The sequence below is a fragment of the Podarcis filfolensis genome (assembly GCF_964270895.1).
Source record: "Podarcis filfolensis genome assembly, chromosome: 5".
Taxonomy (NCBI): domain Eukaryota; kingdom Metazoa; phylum Chordata; class Lepidosauria; order Squamata; family Lacertidae; genus Podarcis; species Podarcis filfolensis.
In genome coordinates this window covers 22,930,737-22,955,177 of record NC_139608.1, presented here as the reverse complement: position 1 = coordinate 22,955,177, position 24,441 = coordinate 22,930,737, and the positions used below count along the sequence as shown (strand labels likewise).

Below are 24,441 nucleotides of genomic sequence, written 5' to 3'. Positions count from 1 at the left end.
ACTGACTGGCAGCAGCTCTCCCAGATTTCATCCTTTCCCATGCTGCAGATTGAACCTGGGACCTGGGACCACTGAGCTACAGCCGGCTGCGGTGGCTGCTGCTCTTTCCCTTTGCCAGAGAAGGAGAGAGGAGTGGGTGGGCAAGAGGCACAGAAACAAAGTCAGGGAGCCCACCAGATGGGCGGCAATGCCAGCCTTGATAATGAGGCGCAAGGCAGGGCACCGGGCTGAGGCGTGATTTTCCTCGCCGTCGGCAGGGCTGGGTGAGTGGCAAAAGCGACGTGGAGCAGGGGCAGCGATGCGTCTCCTAACATCTTAAGTCATGTGCCGAGACAGTTTGTGCCATATATATATATAGCCCGAGGAATGCATCAATTATTTATGTGGTACATCCTTCTCTCCTCGTTCCAAAACCTTAGCATTTCCTTCGGAAGGTCGCTTGCCTCTACGGTCAGAGCTGTTGTCCGTGTGTAAAGGTTACACGTTAGGAACTCGTGAATCCCCCCTCCTCCTTTCAGTTTCATTTTTAAAGCAAACCTCATGTTTTCAAGGTTGCAAAAAAAGAAAGTTGATTTATTTCCAGCTTCTTTGCTTCATTTATGAATTGCAACATCCCAAAGCAATTTAACAGTGAAAGCCCTTTCCTTACTTTTCTCATCTGTGGGTGGCTTCAAGTTTAAGTACAAGGGCGCAGAAGAAATGCAGGAGGTCCACCATGTACAGCTTGGTATCTGACTCACGACTGAAAATAATATGCAAATCATGTTGGCTGCATGCAATTAAAATCTGCTTAATTTACATTTTGCTCCTGATGTATTTCCAGCGAGGTTCTCGGTGCCACAGCAGTTTGATTTTATTACTGTGCAGATGTAGGAGAGATTTCATAATCCAGACCCTGTTATCTGCAGCCTCTTATGGTGCACCCAGATACTCCTACAATACAAACAGCACCCCTGGATCTCCCATTGTTTGTGCTTGACTTCATGCAGTAAATAATATTTTTATCTATTCAAGGGTTGCTTAGAAAGTACAGACGGGTGTACGATTGTTTTTCATAAGATACCTACGTTTCTTTTTGCCGTTCTGCCCTTCCTCCTTGATGATGCTGAAAAGTAATTATTGTTCTTGTCAAGGCTTTTCGTCCACCTCCCCTTTTCCACAAAAGGAATCAAATTATTTTTGGTGCTGCATTGGGAGATGTGGGTGCAGTTGTGTGAATGCATTGTCTATAAAGGAAGTCGAACCTCAGACCACAGTTCCAGGAGAAAGGGGCATCAGTGCCTTAGAAGCACATACAGCCCCACACCTCACTAGAAACGAGAAAAGAAATTCAGCAAGGCACGCCTTCCGTTCCAGGCTGCTTAGATGTCTCTGCAAAGTGTCTGTTTTCTATATTGCACTCTTGAGCTGCTTCTCTTGTTCGCTTTTTTGCCTTGCTTGCTGTCTCTGGAAGCATTTCCTGCCTCTTGGGTTTCTGACATTTGTAATAATCATGAAAGAGATACTCGGCCAATATGGAGTCTGGCTCTTTAACCCCACCTCCTTAGTCGCAGGTAAGCTGTAGGTTTACAGGGACCAAACAAAGGGGTCGGGGTGCTATTCTGAGAGATGAAGTAGTACCTACTTGCCTGTACAGTGGCAAGCTCCACATTTTGATTTCGGATTATTCCAGCAAAAAGGGAAACAAATAGAAGCACTACAAGACCCGTTCCCTAAAAAAAAACCCATATCCATCCCCCACGAAGGTAAGAGGGTCATGTTAACTGTCTACCTGTGCCTTTTAAGTAGCTGGATTTTTATGCAGGTGGCCAGCCTAGGGGGCTTTAACCCTTTGCCTCCGTTACAACCTGATCAAGGTCACATTCAAAGCATTTTTTATACTGGAGGATGGAGCTCGTTGGCTCTGGCTCCACCTACTGTTGGCCTCCTACCTTGCACCCTTACAGTTCCAAGAGATACCGCTCACTACTGATTCTGACTTCAAAGGCACTTAGTATAATAATAATAATAATAATAATAATAATAATAATAATAATTATTATTATTTATATCTTGCACTCTGGGCGGCTCCCAACTGAATATTCAAAACACAATACAGCATTAAACATGAAAAAACTTCCCTAAGCAGGGCTGCCTTCAGATGTCTTTTAAAAGCAAGTAGGCTTTAGTTGGGTCACCTGTAGTCTGCCTACTTGGGCCATTTCTCTAGGGTCCATGCATCTAACATTCTGCCTTTCCCCATTTTGATTTAAGATAAAGAACTCATGATCACAGTGCACATAAAGAGAGTCCTCCTTTGAAAGCACTCCCACATGCAAACTTTCCTCCACATGGAAAGACAGCCCTATCATTGAAAGTTTCTTCTAGACTTTGCAGTCATGTAAGCTTTCTACACGGACGCAGGTGGCGCTGTGGATTAAACCACAGAGCCTAGGACTTGCCGATCAGAAGGTCGGCAGTTCAAATCCCCGCAACGGGGTGAGCTCCCGTTACCCGGTCCCTGCTCCTGCCAACCTAGCAGTTCGAAAGCATGTTAAAGTGCAAGTAGATAAATAGGAACCGCTCCGGCGGGAAGGTAAACGGCGTTTCCGTGCGCTGCTCTGGTTCACCAGAAGCGGCTTAGTCATGCTGGCCACATGACCCGGAAGCTGTACGCCGGCTCCCTCGGCCAATAAAGCGAGATGAGCGCCGCACCCCAGAGTCGGTCACGACTCGACCTAGTGGTCAGGGGTCCCTTTACCTTTACTTTTAAGCTTTCTGCATGGAAGGAAATATTGAAGTTGAGGTGCCTTCAAATAAGTGCTCCTACCTTGTGCATTCAAGATGGTACAGAGGCCTGTATTGCATGAGTTTCTTTATCTAGCATTTATTTATGTATTATGGACTTGGTTCCTGCTCATCTGAGTTAGCTCTGGGTTACTCTCAGCTTTCTAAGGTGGCAGCCAATGAATCTGAGATTGGCTGGAGTGTAAACTGAGAAGGGCCACACCTTTGCGCCCTAAAGTCCAGCAGCACTGAAGATAGCTTTAGAAAGTTGAAAAGGTCATGTTCTCAACCTGAATCACGTAGGCCGTGATGCATTCCAACATGACTCATTGTGGAATGGGTGGGGCTGTTCTTTCCTACTATAATAAAATCCATGGGCTCTAACAGTTTTTCACCTCCTGCAAAACAACTCAAAGAGTATATCCTTACTACAAGGAGCAGCTGCAATAGCAATGGTGTTTATAGTCTTCGTACTAAGCTAAAATGCCACATAGTAGCACATGGAGCACTGATTGTTTGCATGCATTGAGGGCAAAGCTACATGAAACACAGGCAAGAATTTAAAGTGCATATCCTTTAACTATCAGTTGGGCAGATGGCAAACAGTCCTGGGGCCATCACATGCAGAGGAAAAGATACGATGTGGATATCCACTGCCCTGGTCCTCCCACTTAATTTCTGAAACTGGGATTAGCCCCAGGAAGCAAGCACCCATTGGTTGGTTTCTTTTCTGAGCCTTGTAGCATCTTGAATAATAATAATAATGATAATAATAATAATTTATTTTTATACCCCGCCCATCTGGCTGGGTTTCCCCAGCCACTCTGGGCGCCTCCCAACAGGATATTAAAATACAATAGTCTATTAAACATTAAAAGCTTCCCTAAACAGGGTGAATGCCCCTCGCATGCTTTGGACCCAATACTGCTTCCCCCCCAGCTAAGATTTAAAGAATTAAAAAGCATGCACATTAAATGTTGATGATGGCGCATGTGGTTTGACCCTGAATTGATTTTTATAGGATCTTGGTAGATAATAAGGCAGATCGAACAGATAAGTTCAGAGTTCAGGTGCACATGGAGATGAAGCTCTGGGAAAGAAAGCCGATCAATAAGGGCCACATATTCTCATATTAAAGTATTTCTGCCACAGACACTTAAAGCTTGTCAGCATATTAGGAACAGTTTACCCAACACAATAGAGACACAGCACCAGGTTTCCAGCAGCCATTTCACTGCCACTTAACTGGGAGGGAAGAGGTGGCAATGAGCTCTGAAAAGACTTAGCTTGCAAACATATTGATTCATATAGGCACCAGCTACTTAGTTTACAAGGCCAGGGTGTGTTCCTTACATCACCACCCCACTCCCCCCCCAAAAAACAACAATTTTTTAAAATCTCTCAGTTTTGCTATAAACCCTTAGAGGAAATCTTCCTTTGTTTACGTGAGTTATCACAATTGTCCATTTTTCTACTTCCTGTACTTTAGAGAGCCCTAGACCAATGGTCTTCATCTGATGGGTCGGGACCCACTACCGGGTCGCAGACTGATCTAAGATGGGTCGCAACAGCAGCACTACCACAATACAAATATATGGTAACAATTAAAAAGAAAAAAAGTGTCCCCAAATGTATGTTTCGGTTACAGGTGTGTCCCAGATCTGGGAACAGAAGTCACTATTACCCTAGGGGTTTGTGTGCAGTTTGTTATCCTGGGATAGTGTTCAAGATTGGGCTGACTATCCTGCAGGATGAATGTCTCCATTTCACCAGGTCTTTAGACGACAGGAATTTGCAGCCTGCAAGTTTAGCGACTGACCCCTTATTCTAACTCTCATACTGTGATGACTCCTAGGTCTGCTGCTTTGTTTACTATGGATCCAAGGGGTGTGTGTGTGTGTCTTATAAGGCTGCAGTCCTATACACACCTGGGAATAAGACCCATTGAACTCTATGGAGATTACTTCTGAGCATGCATGTATAGTAGAGTTAGGGAACCGCAGGCCTAGGGGCTAAATGTGACCCTCCAAGCTTCTCTCTGGTCCTTGGGACTCTTCCCAGGTCAGTTGCACCACTGGCTGGCCCTGCCTTGTACCCCCACCCCCTTGACTGTTTTCCCCCGACCAGAATGTGTCCTTGGAACTTGTTCTTGCTTCTCTGAATGGAGGGTACAAAGGGATGTGTTGAAGCTACCCTACTGTCCAAAGGTAAACTTTCCATTGATTGCTCGACCCACTTACGCCTCCATCCCATCCAACGCCCAGAAGGTTGCCCAGAAGGGAATGAAGCCCCCAGACTGAAAAGGGTCCCCCACCCCTGAGCTATAGCATTGGACTGACTGCTACCATAGACCACCGGCGGGCTGAGTTGGGGCATTCCCCTGCAGTGCCCAACTCGCAGGTGTGTGCTTCCAACCTGAGAATCCTGGGCAAAGAATATTGGGAATGGTGGCTTAAGTAAAGAAGCATAAAACATGTACACTGCTCTGGACCCAGGAAGAGAGTGTTTAGGCATTGTGTCTCCTCCACCAGCACATCTCTTTTAGAAAGGGAGGACTTTCTGGTTGTGCTACAACCAAGACATCAATTTTTAAAATAAAATAAAATATCCTTTATACTGGAGCAGCCTCCATGCAAAATGAAGCAAGATGACATTGCATTATCACCAGGGAGTCAAGGACATGAATTTTAACTAGCGATTTGGCCACTAAGCACACAGTGACTCAGCAGACATTGGAACCAGAATGAATGAGTTCCTATTTCTTCGCTGCGTTTCTTGCAGCACGCTTACTTTCTTGATCGTGCCCTATCCATCTGACTGTGTACCGTAGGGAAATGCTGTTTGGATTATTATTAAATATTCCTCAGTGCAGAGAAAGAGAAGTGATGTCAATATGGGCAGTAAGTGTTTTCTTTCATATGCTGCATTACTGGAAACGCTGGCTTTTCAGCTTATGCAAACAACTTGAATTCCCCTTTTTGTTCACACACACACACCATCAAACTGAGTTCATTTTTAGGGTCTAATTTTTTACAGTGCTATGCTATGCTGTGCTAGTGCAAGTCTTTCTTTCTTGGATGTGCTGGTATGGGCAGCCACACTTTGGAAAACCTAAGATCCTGGTGCTACAGCCCATGGAACAAGCACCAGTGCTTCCCAGTTCCTAACTGGGAAGATTTTCAAGAGCTTTGGCTGGAAATAGAGAAGGCGTGTTTTGACAGCTCATCTGGTTCCTGGTTTTGCAAGGTGTTTGCTTCCCTTCAGCTGTTGGCCCAGGCTAGTCAGGCTGTTGACATGCTGTCCTGGGCCATTGGAAACTTCCATTTTTACCTGCAAGTCCTGCTTGAACTTTTTTTTATTTGATTACTAAACCTTAAATCAAACGCTTCCAAATCTCACTTTGCCTTATAGTCCACTGAAGCTTCACTGACAGCCAGAGATGGAGGGCTGGGGAGAGTCAGTGTAGCTGTCAAGGAATGCTTCTTTGTTTATTCTTGAGCAGTGGCTTTTGGTGGATGCTAAGGATGTAGCCAAGTCTAGGAGCATGTTTCTTTTTCCTCCTCCTCCTCTAAGGCTTATTCAGCGGACTACACATTATGACTGGGCTTGGGTAGCCAACAGTATTTTCTACATGTGTCCCTCAGCCTTATTGCATGCATGCAGCCCCTGGCTTCTCCCATTACTTCCCACGCCTTTTGTCTGCACTGCAGGGAGGGTGGTAGGTACACAGGCAGGTACACATGGGAGGACAGAGGCCAAATCACAGACACTGGTGCCCACTCAGTCCATTAATAGGAAGCCAGGGAGTGTGGCAGAAATAGCGACAGCAGCAGAGGCTGGTTTAGGTAGCCTAGATTGCTGGCTTACAATAGAGGAAAAACCAGTAGGGTTTCTTTTTCCCACTCCCTTTAAGAGCAAAATACTGCAACTTAAAGTATTTTGGGTGCTGCTTCCCAAATTTAAATTTGTGGACGTCCTATCGATAGCAGTAACCATAGCTGTTGATTCTTGAATGTATTGGCTGTGACCCAGTGAGCTAGCAGTTTAGCTGATCAGCCTATTCCTTGCCCTTAAGGCACCTCTTAAAATTTCCCAGTGGTGGTTGCCGTTCCTCCTGCACTCCCTGGATGTGGCGATGTGAACAGGGCTCGTATAACATTCCACTGATGGGAGTAGGAAGAACCTGAGGCAGCGAGGCTGTTGTATTTCGTAGGGAAAATAATGATTAACATTAAGAAGACATGCTGTATCAGGGGGCAGGGGGTTTGTCACAGAACAGCGGCTTTGTTCACATTCCACATCTTCATTTATCCCAGGAAGAGAAAACCTGCAACCTTACAAATGGTGTTGCGCTAGAAGCTGCCATCAACCCTAGCCATTGGCTCTGCTGGCAGGAACTGATGGGTGCTGAGCCTTTGATCACACCATTGCTTTGTCATCCTTCGCATTAAGCTCCCTCCGCCATATCTGTCCCACGTACTTCTCCTAAGCCTCAGTCTGACTATTATCAAGCACTATAAAACGATGCACTTTTGATGGATGGGAATAGTTCCTTTTCAGCCCTAAACTGTGGGCAGTATCGATTGCCTAAGGAGAAGATGGCATATTCAGGAAGGAACTACTTGAGAGCATGATGTTAAGGGGCCACAGCAAAGGATGAAGCACATGCATGTAGAAGGTCTCAGATTCAATTTGCAGCATCTCCAATTAATAAGTAGCAGAGCTGGGAAAGATCTCACTCCCTCTCTGCCTTTGAGAGCTATTGCCAGTCAGAATAGACAGTAATGGCCCAGACCAGTAGTGGAAACGTCTAGCCTGTGGACCTAATTAAACACACATGGCTCTACTTGGCCCCACAAAGCCATTTTCTTATTTTAAAAATAAATGCCCACATGTCCCACTCCTGTCATATATTTGATATCTCTATATGAAACTGCTGTATTTGGAGTGTGGTGCCTTCAAGATGCAGTTGACATGTGAATAAGGAGGGAGTGTTCAAGTGCTGGACCAGTATCTGGAGAGAGTGACGGGCTGGATGGAGGCCAACAAACTCAGTCTGAATTCTGATAAAATGGAGGTCCTGTGGTTAGGCACTTCCTGGGTCCAGGAGTTGAGGAAACAGCCCGTTCTGAATGGTATAGCATTTTCCCTAAAGGAGCGAGCGTGTTGCACGTGAATACTTGTTTCTAAGCTGTTCCCTGGAGGAGAGGAAGGATTGTGCCCTGCTCTTGTTTGTCAGCTATACACGCCCCCCACCCACCCAATGTAACCCATATCCTGAGATACGGTTGTCCCACATTGCCAGCATTTAGGCGTCAACTTAAAATGTTAGCTGCTCGTTCTAACAGATAAGGTTTTTGTTGCCTGCCCCTTTGGTGCTGAAAAGGTTATTGTTCCGTTGATAATTTTTTAATTACTTTTATGATAATTGTGTTTAAATATCATTGCTTTGGGCTCCAGCAGGAGGAAGAGGGGTGCATTAGTAGAGTAATAAATAAATTACAGTATGGGACAAGGCCTTGTCTGCACTGCAACTTTCCTCGCAGTTTTTTTTTTGTCCTAGGGATCATAGTGGGGGTAGGAACCCCTTTAAAAAGCAGGGGTGGGCAGGCTGTGATGTGATATGTTGCCACTCTGAGTATTCCTGAACCACTCACATTGTATGCCATTGTTCCCATCACCACCAGAACTCCACTGGGAAGCGGCTCTTGTGTGCCACAGGCGGGTGCCATTAAGTGGTGAGCAACAAGAGAATGTGGCCTTGCAGCAGTGCTCATTCCATTCCCGGCCTCTTCCCGATTTTTACCAAAGTCATGGCTAAAAACAGTGGCTTAAAAGACCAGACCCAATTCCAGCACCTCCGGTCAGTGCAGTGCAAATTTCTCCAATGCAGCATCTGTGTCATGGTTGCTGGCACTCAGTGAGTTGTGACTATCCTGCACTCGCCTCCCATCACTTCAACTCACTGGAGGCTGTAGGTCTATTGGCCATGGACTGGGTTGTCCTTTGTCTACCACGCAAAATAGCCGAAGAGCCAGCCAGAATGGGGCGGAGTCTCTGTAGGGGAAGGAGAGATTCAGCAAAAATAACCTCCACATACTTCCATGAGTGGGATCAACACTGGATCGAAAGCTTTCCATGAGCAGAAGCAGCCTTTCTCTTCATAGAGGTGACTGCTGGGTCCAAGCCAATGTGTGCAAGTCCTTCTGAATATAATGATAAAGAGTGCAGGCTCACTGTCTCAAATATGGCTTTATATGTATAGCGTTATTGATGTGATGGTCTGATTAATATTTACTTCTTTTTTCTCCTCTCCCCCCCCCCTCCAGCCAATGTTTTCAGTTGCACCAAGCTTAGCCACCAATGCTTCAACAGCCTTTAACCCCTACTTGGGGCCTGTCTCTCCTGGTTTGGTCCCAGCAGAGATCCTGCCGTCAGGGCCAATGCTGGTTGCGGGGAATCCTGGCATGCCAGTTCCTGCTGCTGCAGCAGCAGCCGCACAAAAGCTAATGAGGACAGACAGACTGGAGGTAGGAAATGAAACGTTACAATTTCCCTTTGCAAAGCTTCCGACCGCCCAGATCGGCATTGTTTAGTCTTGCAGTGGTAACACCCCATAAACGCCTTGCACGAGAAAGGCGTCGTTCTGTGACCCTGGGGAACATCCTTTGCAAAGACGCTGATGTAATAATGTAGTCCTGTGTCTGCATAACTTGGGGAATTGCAAATGATATTATGTGCTTGTTTTGCAGCCTGCTGCTGTTCAGTTTCGCTGGTGGGTTTGGGGAAGTACTTTTGCAGGAGAAGACACCAACTACCCCTTCTTAATCTTTGGCAATTGACAAATTAAGAAATGCTTTTTCAAACAATGATTATCCAGAATTGAAAATCTAGTACTTTTTGAGAGAGAGGTTGTTACCAAGCTCTCCAAACGTTTTAGGGTGCAAATCGCTTTATACTCCTTCCCTCACACATTTTCATCACGTCACTGTTGTTGACCCTCAGTACCCCATCTGTAAAATGGGAATATTTGTCAGGAGTTCGTGGCTGACAAGGGTGGAATATAATCCACAGTTCAAGAAAGACACTGACAAACTGGAACGTGTCCAGAGGAGGGCAACCAAAATGGTCAAAGGCCTGGAAACGATGCCTTATGAGGAACGGCTAAGGGAGCTGGGCATGTTTAGCCTGGAGAAGAGGAGGTTAAGGGGTGATATGATAGCCATGTTCAAATATATAAAAGGATGTCACATAGAGGAGGGAGAAAGGTTGTTTTCTGCTGCTCCAGAGAAGCGGACACGGAGCAATGGATCCAAACTACAAGAAAGAAGATTCCACCTAAACATTAGGAAGAACTTCCTGACAGTAAGAGCTGTTCGACAGTGGAATTTGCTGCCAAGGAGTGTGGTGGAGTCTCCTTCTTTGGAGGTCTTTAAGCAGAGGCTTGACAACCATATGTCAGGAGTGCTCTGATGGTGTTTCCTGCTTGGCAGGGGGTTGGACTCGATGACCCTTGTGGTCTCTTCCAACTCTATGATTCTATGATTCTAATCCCTCCCTAAGTCCCATACACTGCAGTCTGGAGCACTCTAGAGGAAGTAAAAGTTTCTGAGCATCAATAGTATTACCATCATACCAGGATGGCAGCATATTTTCCACAGACTTTCTCATTTCCATTCTACACCTGTTGCCAGAATCTTGTATGAGGTCTCATATTTTTTATTTATCAGGTTTTGCTACATCCCTAACAAATGTTGTTCTGCTATAGCAGATACTCTCCTTTGCCCTCAACAATTCCTTATCTGAGGGAGTCTGACAGGAATTTTCAGCATCTTTTGACATCCGTGGCGATGTGGGCCCTCAGCCAGCCTTGTGCTGCAGCTTGGTACTGCGCTAAAAAGCTGAGTTACAAATGAAGCCTTCTTCGTGCTAGTCTAGGCACTATCTGAATTGTCCTTAAATGGATGCAGGCATAATGCTTAATCATGGTTAGTGCTAACCATGGTCTGCTGGCTTAATTTATCCCAGTGAAATCATCTTTTGCATAGCAAACAAAATCATAATGCAGCAAAAAAATCACAGTTTAGCTTTCTGAGTTATAAACCCTGCCCCATGGTGGATATTATTCACTGTCATATTGCAAACAGGGTTTGCAAACTGGCTTAAACCATGGTTTTGTCGGTGGAGGTGAAAGGTTACACTCCTCCCTAGGCAGTGTGAATCACGGTTTTTCAAAACCACTTCAAACCATGGTTTCAGATCCTGGTTTGTAGCTGCACAAGCAGTGGACATCCACATTTTATGCACATCCACATTTTATACAACGTGCATTTAAAAAAAAAGCCAGAGGGAGAAAACTGATTTTGCTAAAGTCGCTTGCATGAAGGAACTTTCAATTTCTTGAAAATTCCCATAAGGAAAATCTCTAAAGTAGCACCTTATTACTTGTGAATTGTGAGGAGAAATTGGCTAGTTGCATGGGGAAATGGGACGTCTGGGTCTTTATCTGTAATCTGTGCTATTTCAGCTATAAAGTCTCCCTGTGCTCTGGGGTAAGATCATTACCTTCTGCTTGCTGCCAAAAGTGGGTAGAAAAGGAGGCTGCCAGAATCACTTCTTAACATACATAAAAAATAATAACACTGTGGATGTAGGGAACAGCCTTATCCCCTGTCAGACTCTTTGTCTGTCTAGCCTAGTATGGTCTGTTCTGGATCGCAGCAATTGTCCTCTGTCTCAGGTGGAGGTCTTTTGGATGGTGATGTCAGAGATTGTTCTGCACTCAAGGCATGTGCTCGCTCGCATCACTGAACTCCCCTGTGAAATTTTGCACAGCCTTTTTAGACTATTTGGAGCCTGGGCGTGGGGCGGAATCCAGGAAAATCCAGGAAAAAAAGTCCTGCTTTGCATGGCACATATGGGTTTTAGAACACACAGAAAGGGACAAAAAATAAATAAATAAATACCACTGGTCTGGAAGGAGATAACGGAGGATGGAGTCGGTACCACCTTCTCTGATGCCCTAAGATGCTTCTTAACACCACAACTTTAATAGGCTGCTGTTTTACCTTGCAAGTAAAATCCATCAACAGTCTTTCCACTCACGAAAAAGTGGTAAATGCCATTCTTGTAAGGTGGCGTCGTTTCAGACATTCAGTTTTGAACCAGGTCAGTCCAGTTAATTTCCATTTGTGCATATATCTCTCCCCTTCCCACACCAGCCCCTCTTTTAAAAAATAATTAATTAATTGACTTGCTGGTGGCGAGCTGCGCTGATTGGGTACTGGGAGAGCTGAAAGTATGAGCCAGGCCTGTGGAGGGACAGGTGCATTGATCAGACTTTGGAGGAAAGAGCTGCAATGAAAGAGAAACGGCTAGGGGTGGCTTCTTTTTCTTTTTCCAAGGCCAATTAGGCGATTTTCGATCTGCTGCTGTTTGTTTTGCCGGAGTTCCGAGAGCCTTTTTTCTCTCCAGAGCGGGGCTCCTGTTCTGCTGTGTGTTAAGTGGCGAAATGGGACTCTGCTGGCTCCGCTGTCATTTTTGCAGCTCCCAAAGACAAAACTGCTGTCAGCCAACCAGCTAAGTGAGGGTTTTTTTGTCCTTCTAGGGCAAAACGTCTTTGCAGCATCTTTGGAAGTTTGCTGCCGCTGTTTTTAGCCAGCCTTTCAAAACCGTTGTTTTGGTTATGAATCAGCGCTGTCTGTTCAACAGTCATAAAACTCTTTCCCCACTATAAATAGGCAGCAGCTCTTATTTTTGGATCCGATTGCCCCCTCAGCACCCCCACCCCTTCCCAGACACATTAACGCTGGGCAGTCTTTGCCCAGTCCGTCTTCACAACAGCTCTGTGAGGTATCTCATTATTGTTCCCATTTCACAGGAGTGAACTGAGTCACGGAATCACAGAGTCTACAGACCTGTTCTGTTGTTCATAACCTGTGGGTAGCATATGTGCAAAGGAGCTTCCCTGGCTGCTCCCACTCTCTAGATACTGACACACGTGCCGTCCACACACTCGGAAGTCATGTGATGTAAAAGCTTTGCTGAAGCTAAGTAGGTCAGGGCTTGGATAGGAAGCCACCTGAGAACTCCACATATACCGCCTTGAGATTCGTGCAGGCAAAGCAGGGTATGCATTAAATAAAAAGCAGCATTGGTAAATCCCTTCTGTGGCAGTCGAGTGTGACTACCTTGGAAGCATTTCAGGTATAATTATCCTGCTGAATCACGATGTCTATAGAATTTAGGTGACTCAGACCTGCCTCCTTCCCTACAGACTCTCGCAGGTGTTAAGATCAGCAGAGGGGCTCCTCGTAGTAGTTTCTTTACCCTCACAAGCCACAGTGCAAGAGGGGAGAGGGCATTCTCAGTGGCAGCCCCAAGATTGGGGAACTCCTCAACTCCCCTTCATTTATACAGCTTCCAATGATTGCCAAAGAAGAAGAAGAGTTTGGATTTGATATCCCGCTTTATTACTACCCGAAGGAGTCTCAAAGCGGCTAACAATCTCCTTTCCCTTCCTCCCCCACAACAAACACTCTGTGAGGTGAGTGGGGCTGAGAGACTTCACAGAAGTGTGCCCAAGGTCACCCAGCAGCTGCATGTGGAGGAGCGGAGGCGTGAACCCGGTTCACCAGATTACGAGACTACCGCTCTTAACCACTACACCACACTGGCTTTACCATGGCTTTATAAACTTGAGGTGTATATTTTTAGAACCCACCTCTCATTGTTTTAGACTGTTTTAAATATTATGTTTTAATGTTGTAACTCATCCTGAGGCTTTAGGGTGAAGGGCTTTTAATAATAATAATAATAATAATAATAATAATAATAGCAACAACAACAATCCAAACCTTCCCAACTGGAAAGTCATTTGGATTCTGCAAACCAATCCCCCCCCCAAAAAACCCCACCTTAAGAAATATATTGAAGCTTTTCTGGCTTCCCTCAGAAGTCCCCGAATGCACCACCTGAGAAGAAGCCTCCAAAATTTCATGGTGTGAAATTCAGCAGGAACCAAGAGATGTGCAGAACTTCCCTGGTCTTCTCAAATTATTTTGGCTCCCCCTGAATTTCCTCAGATCTTTCGTGTGAAGAGAAACCCCTTTCACTTTGGCACTAAAAGAGACGGGCGTCGGCCATGCTCGCTTTTGTCCTAGGCCCAGAAGTGGGGGGATGCAGGAGTTCCAGCAGGGAAGGTGTGAGGCCCTCAATCTGACCTAGCAAGGACACCGCTCCCATGGACCAGGATAATGAGAGGGCAGGGCAGGGTGGTGAGGTTTGGACGCACCAGCCGGGCTACTTATCACCTGATACCATTTGAAGTTAAATTATGACATGCTCCTGCCTGCCTGCTATTTGCCTTGCGGCCAGCCATTGCTCTTTTTGCTTTTAAAATGAAAAGGCTCGAGGTGGGAAAACACACTTTTTAAAGATGTTGTTGCCCCTTGCTGCTAGACTTTCATCTAGAACGAATTCATAATTCACAGTTGTTGTTTTTTAAAAAATGTCCCTGGGGTAATTGGAAAAAGGTTCAGGTGTTCACATTGCCTTATGTCCTTCTCTCTTAATATTAAGCCTTTCTGCATGCGTGAGTTCAGCCTTAGTGAAAGAAAGCAGCAGCAAAGTGATGTGAGAAACTATAAAAACAGAACACAGTTTGACAGGGAAGGAGGGAAGACACTGAAAAAGCATTTCGTGTGTCTGCGCCCCCTCGTGTGGTAAAATCGTGGAATAGCAGAGTTAATATATTTTGCTCATGTGTGCTGACAAAGCTTTAGGTGGAACAAAAAAAATGCGTGGAAAGGTCATGCACCTCAAAGCTAGAACTAAATGCAATTGGCTGAATTAGAAATTGTTAATTCTGCTTTTGCATTTAGGAAGGTTATAACCTGCATAAGGCAAAGCAGATTGCTAGATTGCAACTAAAGAATCTCACTTGAAAGAAACTGAAGTTTTAATAGCTGCATAATGGCAGCAGTCAGGGGAATTGTTTTGCAGCATAGAATCATAGAGTTGTAGAGTCGGAAGGGAACCCCAGGGTCATCTAGTCCAACCCCCTGCAATGCAGGAATCTCAGCTAAAGCATCCATGACAGATGGCCATCCAGCCTCAGAAATACTTGTTTTTTCTGCTCGAACAATATGAGGACTTAAAACGCATAGGATTCAGTTGCTTTTAAAACAGCCACAAGGTGGGACAATGTACAATTGTCAGGGTGCACCTGACGTTTCCTTGCAAAGTGATCTAGGTCACTTTTCCCAGATCAGCTTTTGTAACTCGGTTTTGCTTTCGAATCCCTCCACAGGTATGCCGAGAGTACCAGCGTGGCAATTGTAACCGAGGAGAAAACGATTGCCGGTTCGCTCACCCTGCCGACAGTGCAATGATTGATACCAATGACAACACCGTTACCGTCTGCATGGATTACATCAAAGGGAGATGCTCAAGGGAAAAGTGCAAATATTTCCACCCTCCTGCACACCTGCAAGCTAAGATAAAAGCTGCCCAGTACCAGGTCAACCAAGCAGCAGCTGCTCAGGCAGCAGCTACTGCAGCAGCCATGGTGAGTCCAAAGAAAGAAATGATTGCAAAAGCAGTAACATTGTCAGCTGCAGGACAGTATTAATGTATTAACTCTCCTTGCTGAAGATATTATTGTTCAGGTATCCCATTCCTTACGTATTCCAGTAAGCTTCCAAGCATGTGATGCCACTTCTGCTCTTAAGTAGTTTCAGGTTCTCCTTCAAAAAGGAAAAAAAAAGGAAATTATCATAGAGTTTTTCCCGTGTGTACATGGCTTGTGTATATATGTATGTACATAACCATTAGCCATGTGCCTGTGAATATACCGAGAGACAGGCATTTAGCGTGATGGTAACGCACATCCGTTTATACCTGCCCATCTATAGCTTTTGATATGCATGTATATGCTTGTCAGGATCAGTCCATATCGGCAGTTTTTTCTGCAGCATTTCAGACGTAAGAATTGCACAAGCAGTTGGTGCATTCCTCATCAGATCTCACGATCTGCCATTTCCTTTTGCTTCATTTCCTGTGCTATGTTCAACAGATAATATGCCTTTATAAAGAGGTACATATTTTTTTTTTGCCTCACTTCCTGCACAATATGCCCCCTCCCTCCTCCTCCTCCTCCTTCTCCATCTTCTTCATTGGAGTTTTTATTTCTGTTTCCCTGATGACAAATCTGCACGACCCTCCCTGTGCATCTTATTTGCCTTGTAAATGCTGTCTGCTAATTCCTTCCTGAATATAACGGGTCATAACTGGCTATTTCATGATTCCAGAACACAACTATTTCACAAAAACAGGGTCCCTCTCCAACCTTTTTTTGCTGGGTGGGGGAAACAATCTTATTAGGAGCTGTTGTGGGTCCTCTGTTGCAGGGGCACAAATGCAACATTTCACATGAAGAACAAACCCTGACAAAGCCTGAGTTTCAGATGGGTGACACACAAATAATAGTCTTGGTAGCAGAGAAGTAACATCCAGAGTTCTGCTCATTTGGACGCACCCTGAGAAATATATATGCATATTCCAATTATTGCTTGTCTAAAACGTACACGTCACTGAATAGATACGCATTAAATATTTCAGGTCTGGGCCTTCTTTCCGTGTATGAGGTTTCACAGTAACTTTAAAATATATGATTTAATTGGCGATGGGGTGGCAATAGGATCTGGAACTACTTAGGAGCAGGCACAGCCAACAGCAAGACTGTTAACTTGAATTGAGGGGCCTGAAATCATTATTATTATTATTATTACTGTGTTTCTCTTAAACATAACTATGGTGTAACGAATAATTGCACAACTGGGAAGTTAACCATGGCATGGAGTAGCTAAACTGCAGCATACTGGGGCAGGGAGCAGAATTAGTCAGTGCGCGCACTGCTTAAAAATGTGATGGCGGGGTTGTCAAGCCAAAATAGCTATTTTAATGGGCCCCTTCTCCTCCGTTCTTTGCTTAGCTGTTAGTGTCGTCCTATATATTTTTCCTACATAGCTACATGATTTGACCATTAAAATACTACTTCATGTGAAACGTTGTTGTGTGATCTTCATAGCACACTACCGGACTACAGAAGAGAGGCCTTTTTCCCCCTGCGCTTAATGGATACTTGAGCAAAAATACAGAAGGCAGACTCTCTTTCTCACTCTCTTCTCCTTCCTTCACCCTTTTTTCTCCCCCTGTTATAGAGTATCTTGTTTGTAATTAACTACATTAGAGGTGTATCCTCACAATAACAACTCAGTAGTGCCTTTATTGTGCATGCTTAGTCTTGTTATTCGTTGTATATGGCATTCCGATGATTTGTTTTTTATTTGTTTTTTCTCACCTACCCAAAAATGCACTGCTGCCCCCATGATGCACCTCTGCTTGCTGTTTATGTTAATGCGCTTGAACCCCACTGGCCCATTGCCATCATGTGCTCGCTGCCTGCTAATTAAGACTCAGTCGGCTGTCAAATCACTGAAGCGACCCCTCGAGGCAACCTTTGACCTGGTACTATGACCTTTCACCTTTTAGCTTGGCATGTAGCTTTACTGTAGATGCATTTAAAAAAAAAATAAATTAAATTCTATTAGTAAATATTCCTTATTTCCTGTTATTAAAGTAACTGAAGCTCAAAGGGGAGAAAGAACTGAGTGTGGTTTCCTGATCCCGTTCATGGGGAAATTGAGCCGTTTAATCTTTCAGCCCATGTCCCCTAGGATGTAGGAACCCCACATTCAGTTTAACTACCTTATAGCAGTTTCTAAAGGGAGTAAGATGGGATTTTAAATATATATTTATATATAAAGAAATGTATATAATATATATGAGATATATATATATATTTGTATCGGTTTGGTTGGCATGGCTTAACAATATTCTTAAAGTAGATTTAACATTTGTAATGCAATGTTAAAAAATGAAGACGTACCAGCATGGAATGGTACATTTTTATTTTTGCATGAGTAGTTAAGACTTTTGGGGTTTGCGGGAGTAAGCTTCTAATATTATATTAACCTGTTTCATTCACTCTGTTAAGATTTCTCTTTAACATGGCTTTTACTTGTCAATTCTCATGGAGCTAGCAGTGCAGCTTTCTTTATTTACACCCTACCCCACCCCGACCCCCACCCCCGGTATTGCTGCCTCCTTACTAGAAACCTGAAGCTTTATATTGTAGAAATATGCTAGTGTATAGATCTCGAGCGCTGTCACTACACAATGCCATATTTTGGAGGGCAAATATTCCTTACTTTAAATCTTCAGCTTTGCCCTTTCCTTGAATAGTAAAGTCCGCTACGCTGCTTGCTTGCTCAAGGATATATATATATATATATTTTAAAAAGATGGTGCCTGTTGGTTGTTCCTCCTACTGATTTTTCTGTTTCTTTTCTCTCTTTTTCTCTCTCCCTGCTCCATCCCCACCTTCCTTTTTATTTTCTTCATTATTATTATTTTTTATAAAAAAAAAAACTGGGCTATCTTATACTCATCCTCCATTAGGGAATTCCTCAAGCTGTACTCCCCCCATTACCAAAGAGGCCTGCGCTTGAAAAAACCAATGGTGCCACCGCTGTCTTTAATACTGGTATCTTCCAATACCAGCAGGCTCTTGCAAACATGCAATTGCAACAGCATACAGCCTTCCTTCCACCAGGTAAGTGAATCAGCTTCCCTCTGCCCGCGCGGGAGCCAGGCACAAGCCAAGGTCACAGGAGGACTTCCCCATATCTTAGCAGACCTCGGAGGCTAAGGATTAGTTGCTAGCTAGAGAGCCAAGGAAAAGAGATCCCCCCAGGGTTGGCCCTTTGTGAGTAGGGAAGGAAGACAGTCTTGCTGCTAAACTGCAGATTCTGCATATGTTTGTCTTGAAAGCAAGGTGTCTGGGTGCTTTCTGGCCTAATGTGACAATCTGCATCTTCAAAGTGTGTGATCTTACGTTTCAAAAACAGCATTTGAAGTCTTTCCCCTTGTGCCTCTTTTGCCTAATCCTCCATTTCACCTCTCTTCAGCTGTTTGGTATGGTTCTTTTTTATATATATAAAAAATTGTTGTAAGACCCCTTTGCTGTAGACTGCGTAACAAATCATTCCTGTATGTCGTAACCGCCTTCTAAGGCCTATTATGAAAGACAAGACCCATTAACCTTTTAATTGTTTATTGGGGGTGGGGAGAGACACAAACCTTTTGGAGCTTTGCCATTGATTTTATCGTGAGCGAGACCAACCATTATTATTATTATCCATTTCTATACCGCTTGATATTTTAAAGGGGAAAAATATCAAAGCTGCTTACGACACATTGAAACGTCAAATAAAACAATCCAGAATAAAACATTTGCTGAAGGAAGTCAAATTCAGAATGTAAATTCCACCACCACTTAGTCTGAAAGAAGACCCACTCAGGGGCTTTTGTGCTCCTAGAATTTATGTCCTGAGATCCCTAAGTCGGAACTAAACTGGAGAGTCCATTGGGAAGATCCCTGCCGGAAGGATCAGTGGCAGAATTGGGTTGCTTTGTCCATGCTACTGTATCGTATACATATCAAGATACGAATTTCCCTTCATCCACTCGCCCAACCACCTTGCCTAACAGGAAGGGAAAGTTGAGACAGAACCCCAGAAAGAACGCTCAAGCATGGCCAGTGTTACAGATATCAGCCATTGGATTTGTGGCATACCTGGGCAAGAGCAGGGCCCCCCATTGTGCTGGCTGTTAGTAGAGACACTGCCACCTGCTTTCCAGTCCATTTCCCCCCCAAAGGAGGGTGGCACTCTAGCATGCCATGAACTTGACTTCCACACTTATTTAAAGCCCGCTTTAAACATTACTGCGAAGTTGACCATTACATCCCGCTTAAGGGTTGTTTGCCTCCTTGCACCCCTACATGCCAAGGAATAACCAGGGTTATTCCAGGGTTCTAAGTCACACAGGGTTCTAAGTTCCAGGGGCTACACAGGTAGTAAAGGCTCACCACTGCAGATGTTTCATCCCTAAACACATGAGAGGCTAGGAGCGGACCCCAGGAGCAGGACTAAACACATGGCTCCATAGCCCCTTTGTATTTTGTGTTGTCCCTTCATGCAAGTAACACGTGAGAAGGTGCTAAGATGTTCCCAGCGCCATCACTGACTTCATGTAAAAAGTTGCACAAGAGCGGGTGCTTTGGGCAAAACGCTGCACATAAAACTGATGATTACGTGTTCAGGTGAGGATGGCAAAGTCATAGGTAATCTCTTTTAAAGGGTACCGAGTCCTTGCTAGACCCATTTCTGCTCCGCCTAAAATCAATGGCAAAAACTCGCTTAGGTTTCCATTGTGATTCCCAGTGCTTCAGCAGGAGTGAAACAGTAATATTAGGTTCTGGGAAGATCTGGCCTGCGTGGTCTCTTACTGCATTTATTGAGATAAATATATGGAATGGTATGTTGGCACTATTTCACATGCCGTTGTGTGAAATGACCTGTTTCGTATCCTAATGAGAACATACCTCTTTGTGTGCTAAATTCTGCTAGAGAAATATTGAGGGACTCTAATGGGTTTCTTCCCCCATTTACTACTTTAAATCAAACTTTGTCTTGAGCTGGAAAAAAATGGAAGATAAAGTTTGAATTAGCAAGTTTTGAATTACACCTTGATTAGTGAATTAAACCTTTTGAAGTCAAGGTGATGAATGTAAATAACAGGGTTGTTGTTTTTAATCACTGATAAACAAAGGGGTCCTACACAACTGTCTTTTTTTTTCATACCTGCCAGTTTTTGCACCATAGGTTTTCATTGCTGCCTTACATTCATTTGCTGCAAACCCTGTGCAAGAATGTGTGTTGGTTTAAAATGTCAGTCTAAGATTAAAACCGAAAGCATGCGTAGTTAAATTTCAGGAAATAATTATAAAGAAAGGCAAATGCTTTTTTCATTACATATGTACAAGTAAATTAAATGTACAGATTATAGAACTAATAATAATATGTAGGTGAAAATGGCATAAAAATAACAACAACAACAATAATAATAATACAGATAATTCTGATGGTGTATAATATGTGCACATTATGCTTGTCAAAAGAAGAAGATAGGCCTGAATCTCAAGGGACAATTAAAGAATAAACACAAGGGAAGTGGAGGCAGAGGTGAGCCAGGAAACACTATGCCCTTTCAGTTGCAATAGATTTAACCCAATGCCCTTTGTTCATAGAAATATTCCTTCTGTGATTGCAAGGGCTTTGACCTCCACTAACAAAAGAAGTGAAGCTTAATTTCTCCAATTCTGCCTCCCTTTTGCAGTCACTTGTACCACCTGTCAGAGTGGCCAAGAGGGTAGGGTCCCCCCCCCCCCAAGCTGTGGAATAGTTTTCAGAGCCACAGAGCGAAGGGGTGTTGGCCAAAATTTTATCCTCACTTTCATTAGCAGGAACCAGGAGCACTCTCTCCATCAGCAAAACTTCACTCACAGAAGATGTGTGTGTTTGCATGCACACAAGCAATGGAGAGAGGGTTATGTTGTCCTGCTAAGTTCAGAGAAAAGCAGCTAAGCGATATCCATCCAAAAAAACCAACTGGCCCATATCACTGGCTAATCCTGTGTTGCATCCAGACTAACTTAAGCAGACTTAGTTCCCAGTGCAGTCAGCGGGATTTAAGTCAAGACAAACTTGTCCCCTTCCTTTCGATAGGATCTTTGTTCAACTTAGTCTGGATCTAGCCCAATACCTTCAAAATAGATTAGTACTAATAATGCCACACAATAGTGACTCATCATTTATAAAGTTTTTTTAGTAGTTAAAATTTTGAAAGCAACTTTGAATATCATAATTCATTTGTATGGTAGTGGTAATTGTATGCAACAGAAACAAGATAATTATATAATTTAAAACCAGTTTCCCAATAACTGTCGTAATTTCAGCACGTGTTTGTTCCCGCTGACTTCTTTAGTTGCAAAACCGCTAGAAAAATCTGCAGAGGGCACTAGAGTAACATCCAGGACATTTCCCCTTGCAGAAAGTATCAGCACATCTTTTGCTTACTAAGGGGGCAGTGAGAACAGTTGGCCTCCATCCTGACAGCGTGCTCTCTTCGCACAGCCCCAGATGCAGAACCCACAATTAGTGTGGATCTCAGCAGCATAGAACACCTTTGTGTGTTTAGTTGTCCACACATAGATACCATTAAGCTTGGATCACTCTTGAATCTGCATATATTGAAGGGTGTGTTGCTCTCACAGGTGCATTTCCACTTGCAGACATCACACTAAATGTGCATCCGTTGAAGGGTGGGGCCAATGCTACATTTAGGTGTACATGTAGCCTCATATGTAGAGAATCACAGGGGCGCAATGGCGCCCCTAAATTATCCTAAGAAATCCTGCGTGTGCCAGCATTTAGGGTGGCACCTGCCTGATATGCAGTGTTACAAACTTTTGTAGTTCTGATTTAATATTTGAAATCAAGGCACTAGATCTCTGTACAAGTGAAAAGTATCACAATCCAATAATGTCCTGCAGGTTTAAAAACAAGAATAATAATTTAAGCCAATTTTCAGGGAAATTGGTTTGAGACCCAGCAGGCATTATGCACTTAGTAAAGAATGGATTAATTAAAATTGGTGATATTAAAAACCAACAACTCAAGCTTCTTCTCATGCTGTTAGAGCCTCCATTACCCTTACTGCCCTAGCTCATTTTAATCAAAATGCCAGCACACAGTTCAATCTGCTTTTCCTCCTGCCCTGCTCATGTCAGACTAGTTCTAATTGACCACCACCTTGCTGTTTGAGTTGACTGTGCTGATGGTTACATGCCACTGTTTCCCATAATAACCAATTTTTTCTTCTTTGTTCAAATGAGATTTTCCTAATTACACGTGTGATGGGTTGTTTTAATTCTTTTCCCTTTGCAAATCCACCTTCCTGTTGCAATGCATGATGGGCAGGCTCAATATTGTGCATGACACCCGCTACAAGTGTTGGTAGGTGCCAGCTTTGTTTCTTGATTATCTTTTTTTAAAAAAATCTGTTTAGCAGCTCACAGACTCTCAAAATCCACTGCTGGGTCTTTAACATGTACCTATTGTGCCAATCCATTTCCCCTCCTCCCCCCTTTCCCCTTGCACTAACAACTCGTCAATTAAATGCACTTGCTTCTATTTAATTGACTCAGAAATCCTAGAAGCCCTTTAGCAGACCAGGTGGCTGTGTGACACATCCCCCCTTGCCCTGTCTCCCCCCCCCCACACACCACCAACCTCACCCCCCAATGCCACAATCTCCTTAGCAGCTCTGGTGGATTTTGACTGGACTCTGAGTTCCAGTTTTTTAGAAACTGTTGTGCGTCTTTCTTTCTTTCGAAAAGAAAAGAAAACATTCAGTTATATACTTCGTGCAAGTTAATCCAGAACTAGAATTTCAAGACAGGAGATTATAAAATGTTAACAGCGATAAAAAAAGGAGGGGAGGGAGAGACGGGTGGTGGCGGCGGAATATTTGTCGTGAGATGTTAAAGAAAGGGGGTTACGTCAAGTTTGTTGGTTGCCTATGAACTGAAATAATTGAGCTTGATTGTGTTGATTCCCGTGATTTGATGGTAACAAGCGTTTCTCCTCCTCTCTCCTCCTCCTCTTTCATCTCTCTCCCTCCCCTCCTTCCTCGCTCTCCGGAATGCTGTCCCGCTTTTTGCTCTGCGATTGCATGTCACTTTGCTGGTGGTGATATCTCGTCCCCACGGCTTATCTGCTGATATAAATACCATACTCGACGATTCCGCCACCTGTTGCCATGGTTTCCCATACTGCTACACTCTCCTGTATGTTTGCTTATATGATTTTCCTCCCGAAAGTTCCCATGGTGCACGGCGGTACGCCCACCACTGTGTCTGCAGCAGCAACATCTGCCACAAGCGTCCCCTTCGCTACAGCAGCCACAGCCAACCAGGTTTGCTAATTTACAGCTTTGTTTCTTAAAACATAACTCAGAATCGGTGCTTTTCAGAAGCATGGGGTTTTGTCCGTCCCCCCCTTTTGTTCTGTTTCGTTTTTTGTTCGTTCGTACCTCTTGTTGGCCTACACATTTCCCTGAGATCCGCAGCATAGCTTAACTAGCCTTTTGCCCATGCTCAGAAAGGTTCTGCACCTCCTTTTCCAGTACTAAAATATTTGACACAGTCCCTTTCATGAATTACTCAGCATAGGAAGGACCCACTGCCTCCCCATCTGTTTTTAGAATAGTCAGAGAGCTTGGTAATAGAAGGATTCCAAGGCTACAGTACTTTGTTTTGTTGTAAGTAGAATTTTACCAGCATTTGTTAAGTGATGGATTAGAGTCTGGATAGGACTCCAACTCCCGCTCACCCCAGCCAGCATGGCCGGTGACCAGGAATTCTGGGAGTTGGAGTCCAACCGAATCTAGAAGGCCACAGGTTCCCACATCCCTGGAGTAAAGGGTCAGGGACGCAGTAATAATAAAATCATTACTATTGATGGCTGGAATGTTCCGAAGCTATCAGAATCTGAATGCTTAAGCCTTTATAGCACTGCGGCTTTCTTTTCAATTTTCAAATCAGTCAGGGGATTGACAGCCATGTCCATTGCAACTCAGATTACATTTACTCTTAGGAATCTATCGCAATTGCCTCTCTGCCTGGACAGTATAATTACAACAAACAGA

General features: G+C 44.1%; 1 protein-coding gene across 50 annotated transcripts in view; it reads left to right on the top strand.

Moving 5' to 3' along the window:
* MBNL1 (muscleblind like splicing regulator 1) overlaps positions 1–24,441 on the top strand; it is a 184,221-nt gene that overhangs the window by 145,522 nt on the left and 14,258 nt on the right. For 8 of the 50 annotated variants that reach the window (XM_083613404.1, XM_083613388.1, XM_083613378.1 and 5 more), the window contains 6 exons: positions 9,096–9,296; positions 15,077–15,334; positions 17,242–17,295; positions 18,289–18,442; positions 22,713–22,748; positions 23,615–23,709. In XM_083613404.1, coding sequence (XP_083469530.1) covers positions 9,096–9,296; positions 15,077–15,334; positions 17,242–17,295; positions 18,289–18,442; positions 22,713–22,748; positions 23,615–23,709 — 798 coding nt within the window. Of the gene's footprint in view, positions 1–4,255; positions 4,364–9,095; positions 9,297–15,076; positions 15,335–17,241; positions 17,296–18,288; positions 18,443–22,712; positions 22,749–23,614; positions 23,710–24,441 lie in introns of all 50 variants that reach the window. The other 42 variants (XM_083613386.1, XM_083613394.1, XM_083613375.1 and 39 more) reach the window with 11 other exon arrangements.